A 5,844-nucleotide genomic window follows, 5' to 3' on the forward strand; every position below is an offset into this window, starting at 1 on the left:
CTATTAAATTGAAAAATGTCTGATCATTAATATGCTAATGTATTGTTTCTTTCTCTGCTGCTCTGAGACCAATGTCCTGATGGTTTCCATTCACTCAAGTCTGATGTTTCAACCCATCGAACGTGTGTGTCAGTTCGCTTTCAGCAGGTTGTGTGTTGAGGCGACCCATAGCTGATGAATACAACCCCCTCTTATGGGCGATAGAAAAGGACGCGTGAGAAGAAAGGTCATGCAGACCAAAGCCAATAGTTTCCTATTTCCTCCGGTGCACTTAAATCAGCAGGGGTCAAAGGTCAGGGTTCAAACTGTTGAAAAGCTAACTGAATTTATAAAGCCGTTACTTCAGTCAAACGGGAGCAGGCAGACAGTATGTTGAAGCAATCATGGATGAGAGTCAGGAGAGCTCTCATGAATAAGCCGTTTCAGTTCCAGATCTATGATGGATTTTTGCCGCCATATGAGGTTAAACTAATACGCTTGATTCAATTAATCCAGCGGAGGCTGATTATTGTTGAATCAGATGTGTTAGTTCAAGGCTGGAACAAATTAGGCTGTCGTGGGTTCCTAGAGGACAATCAGTTGAAAACCACTGGAACAGACACGAGACGTCTGATCCTCTATTGGACTCCAATGTACAGTAAAACACAGAGGTTTTGTGTTTAAATCAAGTGAAAACCACATTTCCACCCCAAACCCTCTCTGAGAGTAATCATTTAAAGTCATTTTTCTGCTTCAGTGCTTTGTTAACTGCGCGTATAATGGCTCCCTTCAATCTTTTTTATTTTATTTTTGAGCATCTTGCTCGTACAGAGTGGTGCATATTTTCTTTATAGACTTTCCTACTGCATGTACACAGAAAGAGTTTATGCATTTGATCTTTCGAATAAGGAAAATAAACACAAACAATTTTAAGATTCATGGCATTTATATTAGAAATAAGCCAGTGAGTTTGACCTCTGCGTGTTTGTCAGAGTAGCCCAGACTCCCTGTTAGCGCTCGAAGCATTCTGGTTTGTGTCCAAGTGTTGATCTCGTTCACTCACCGTGTAGAAGTATGCGAGTCCAGTCCAAAGCTCACAGGAGAGATTTCTTACCAGATGAACTTGTGCTGACAGTGGTGGTCTGAGAGTGTGTGAGAGAGAGAGAGAGAGAGAGAGAGAGAGAGAGAGAGAGAGAGAGAGAGAGAGAGAGAGAGAGAGAGAGAGAGAGAGAGTACTATACACTGATCAGCCACAACATTAAAACCACCTGCCTAATATAGTGTAGATCTCACTCATGCTGTTAAAACAAGACCTCTGAATGTGTCAGGTTGGATCTGACACCAAGATATTAGCAGTAGATTCTTTGAGTCCTGCAGGTTGCCTCCATGGATTGGATTTGTTGGTCCAGCACATCCCATAGATGCTCAGTCAGATTGAGATCTGGGGAAATTGGAGGCCAAGGCAACACCTTGAACTCTGTCATGTTCCTCAAACCATTCCTGAACAATTTTTTGCAGTGAGGAAGGGTGCATTATCCTGCTGAAAGAGGCCATTGTTATTTTATAAGACAATAAGTGAAAAAAAAAGTGTTTTGTTTTTGCATTGTAGGTGTATCTCTTTATTATGTATTCCCGATTTGACAGAAGCAATCTTTAGGCAGACAATAAGTGAGACAGTGAGACAGACTTTTTAATTTTCCAGTCCATGTAATTTTTAAAGCACTTCACAATCTCATTTTGTTCTCACTTAAAACATACAATCAAAATAATTTGTTTTTTATTAGTCTAAAAAGTTGTCTAAAAAAAAGTAAATCCAGACCAAATGCCACTTTTCTTTCCTTTGCTGCCCTCTACTGTCCACAACGTCAACGTTCAGGAACATTCTATCTTGGAATTCAAAACCTTGAAACATTCTGTCCAATCAGAGATTGATGGGGAGCCCACTGTGAGCGATTAGCCATTAAGATACTTTCATCTGTGTTCAAGGGAACCAATCGGTAATCTGATTCCATGTGGCCATGTTGGTGATATGATGGCATCAAACTCTCTGCGCGATCCAATGGACATGTTGACATTGCATTTGAGTTCAAATGAGCCCATGGTAAAGTGTTTTTGTCTCTGTGATGGGCCAGTGGGAAAGTGGATTGTGTTGTGTTGTGATCAGCCAAGTAACCGTCCAATGAGCTGCCAGAGGTCGCTGGCAGAGAAATCAAAGCATTCCTACTTCTCAGAAACCCGGGGCTAGTTACACCTGAGAAAGAGACATCATTTATAATGCAGAATATGTGATTCTACAATGAAAACGAGACATCAGCACTTACCCAGTGATCCACAGTCACTACGGTCTTCCCTCCTCATCCTCGCTCTGCGATTGGAAAACCAAACCTTCAAATGGAAGGTCAAGATCAGGTCAAACATCTAACACAAGCCCCTTTAAATATACGTATGCCAACTCTTAAAGCATCTTCTTCATTTGAAAAATGTTTATTTATGAGGAAAAAAGAAAACTTTAAATCTGAATTGCCTTTATAGTGTCTTGTGGAAGGTTTGTCTCCTCAGACAGCTTTTCTCTGGTCAGCAGGTCAGGATAAAGCCCACGGATGAACTCTGAATGGCCAGATATCAGACGGGGAGATGTTGCAATGTCAGTATAATAGCACACAGATGACTCTGAGCAGACAGTGAGAGATTGAAGTGACTGAAAGTGAATCACCTTTCTCTAACCTCTCACTCTGATTTGGTGTGAAAGCTGTTCTGTTGCGAGGAGAGGTGCCTGGCAGGGTTGTGTCCATTTGTTGCTGAATTGTCTGAGCGGTCGTGTGTAAACTCCTCTGCTTATCCACTTCTGGGTGAAAGGGAGTGAACGGAGAAGGTTAGTAGACGTATTTGTTTCAAGACCAATAGGATGAAGGAATGTGGGACATTTTAGATGGGACACTAAATCATCTTTATCATTATGGGCATATTCTTCTATTAGTAAACATAAGCAAGTTCATCTAACCTAAACTGTGCAGTATAAGTAAAACAATAAAGCCTTCTTTTTATCTTTTATAAAAGTAGCACCTGGAAATTTTGGTGGTTGATTTGGTGTTTTTTTCATTATACCATTCAAAAGTTTTGGGGTCAGTATGATTTTTTTTTTTTAAGAAATGTATGCTTTTATTAAGAAAGAATGTATTAAAATGATCAAAAATGACAGTTAAGACAAAGATTTCAAGTAAAATTAAAGGATTTCACTTTGAAATAAATGCAGTTCTTTTGAAATTTATATTCATCAAAGAATCCTGACAAAGAAAATGTATATTGGTTTCCACAAAACAATTAAGCAGCACCACTATTTTGATCATTGATAATAAGAAAAGCTTGAATGATATCTGAAGGATCGTGTGCCACTGAAGACTGGAGAAATGGCTGCTAAAATTCGGCTTTATTTATTAGGAATACATTACATTTTAAAATATATAAAAATAGAAAACTATTATTTTAAATTTGTTATAATGTTTCATAATATGACTATTTTTACTGTATTTTTAATCAAATAAGTGCAGCCTTGGTGAACATAAGAGATTTCTTTCAAAAACATTAAACTTTTTTTGAATGATGCTATAATAATAGAACACAGAAGATTAAAATGGTATTGAGCCATTTTGGAGCAATCAGATGACGTTTTAAAACTACAACAGTGACAAATGTCTCGCTTCACCTGTATTCACCCTATTTGAATGAATTAGATTACCTGTGTAAATATGTTTGACACTTGGATATGCACTTCCCATCATATCCACATCTAGATGAATCTTCTTAAGAATCCGGTTTATGGATGACACCTGATGGACATCATTGATTCATTGAGTCATAGTACATTTCCCTCCAAAAAGGTTCTTTATAGTGAAAAATGGCTCTTTAGATTATTAAAATGTTCTTCAAGTTAAGAAAATTGTTCTTTTAAGAACTGTTCACCGAAACGTTCTTTGGGGAACCAAAATAGGTTCTTCACTGCGAAAACCTCATAATGAGGTCCTCATTTGGAACCTTTATTTTTGTATGTGTCTATGCAGAAATTTGCTTTCAAAACTACACCAGCTTTAATGCAAACCTTAATAAGTTGTTATAACCTACACTGGGGACTGTATCTCCTCTGCAGACTCGATCTGTCGCCAGTTTTTGTCGTATCTCCCAGGCGAACAGTGTGGGGTTCTGCCGCTTGTGCTGCGCTATGATGGAGATGACCTCAGGAGTCAGGAGTCTGGGTCTGCTGCCTCCCGTTGCTTTGGGACCAATGGCCCCTGTGCGCTGAAACCTGCCCAAAATCTTACTAACGCAGCCGTTGGAGACCTGACAGAGCACAGGGTTATTCCAGCATGTAGATATTCACAAAAACACATGGTAAAGGTGAGAATTTTACTCAATACCTTCAGTATTTTGGAAATCTCACACGGTCTCACACCCTCGGTCGCGAGCTCAACCATCAATCTCCGTTTACAGACGGGCAGAGGACGACCGTTCAGAAACACACCGCCCAGCTGATTCACACTCCCTTCTTCTCCTGACACATATATCCATAGATAAAGCTACATTACTGGGAGGTTTGCGCGCTTATAATGCAGTGGAATTTCTTCCATAATCAGCTGAACATCCAACACAGTCTCATGACAGTGCGTATCTATACCACGAATGTTATTTCTCGTGCCATTTATACGCCAAAAATGTTTTTTGCGTGTATATGCTACGCACTGAAATCCCCTTGGGTAGGATTAGGGGGGGTACGTGCGTATTACACGCCATAAAGTGCGTATCATATGCACGCGCAAACTGCGTATCATATACACGCAAAAACTCTTTTAGGCGTATAAATGGCACGAGAAATAACATTAGTTGTATTGATAGTTAAATGTATAGTTGGTTCTGCTAATGTTAACCGGAGATGCTGTGCCACGGACAATCAGCACGCGTCTAGTTTTCTGCGCCTTTGCTGAATAATGTGGCTATATAGCCTAAAGATTTTCATAATTTATATCCATTTAATTTTGTGCTCCATAGAGGCTGCTAGATTTTATGATTTCTCAGAATTTCAACTCAATTTCTTCATCCGTAAAAGCCACTCAAAGTGGCAGAAAAGGTTAACAACAGGTCATAACGTTGGCACAACTGATTTTAAGTGCAGCAATTAGGTGTTGAAAATCTTTGGAAAAACTTTAACGATTAAATGCCGACCTTCATTTCCCAGAACAGAGTTTGCGCTGCACATCCCAATGGGCACCTGGTAGCCTTGCAACAAAAAAACAAAAACAAAAAAAAAATTCATAAAAATGTAATTTTAGTACACATTTAATACATCAAATTAGCCTGAAATCTAATGCGGGATGAAAACTACAAGGAGTGAAAGCGAGGTAATCCTCTTCTTACAGTGAAGACGGTCTTTTTCTGTGCTGTTCTTCTTGAAGGAGATGCGTCCTTGCGCGTGGACCCCTAATTGCCCACGCGCGCGACTTCTTATATAGCTGACCTGTGTCCTTATCAAGATGACGTACTGTGCACATAGGGAAAAAAGGTAAATATAGACCAGTGTTCACACTGTAGAAAAACACGGAAAACGTAGTGATTTTCTGCCAGGACATTATGCATTAATTGTACAGGCATTTCCGTTAACCCTGAAGCACACCGCACTGCCGTGCAAAATTCAAAATACAGGTAAAACACCCGTGAAAAAATCAATACGGAAAAATCCTTCATATTAATAAAAATCATTGTGCTCTATTATTTTTTAACGGATTTTTTTAACACTATCCATAAGTTATCCCCAAAATCAGTCTGTAAAACTGTAAACGTGTTCCTGAAATCTTATTGTTTGATTGGAATGTTGTT

The 5,844-nt window shown here is 39.2% G+C and overlaps 1 protein-coding gene across 1 annotated transcript; it reads right to left on the reverse strand.

Moving 5' to 3' along the window:
* Positions 1-1,705: 1,705 nt before the first annotated feature.
* Positions 1,706-5,619, reverse strand: pax4 (paired box 4). Its single transcript, XM_077233778.1, is given in 10 exon segments — positions 1,706-2,230; positions 2,301-2,364; positions 2,504-2,586; positions 2,693-2,824; positions 3,716-3,806; positions 4,099-4,314; positions 4,392-4,547; positions 4,549-4,574; positions 5,386-5,509; positions 5,614-5,619. Coding segments are annotated over 10 exon segments (1,254 nt in total). The 3' UTR covers positions 1,706-1,874.
* Positions 5,620-5,844: the final 225 nt, after the last annotated feature.

The sequence above is a fragment of the Siphateles boraxobius genome, unplaced genomic scaffold (genome assembly GCF_051911475.1).
Source record: "Siphateles boraxobius isolate OS27281-9 unplaced genomic scaffold, OSU_SipBor_1 19, whole genome shotgun sequence".
Classification (NCBI taxonomy): Eukaryota; Metazoa; Chordata; class Actinopteri; order Cypriniformes; family Leuciscidae; genus Siphateles; species Siphateles boraxobius.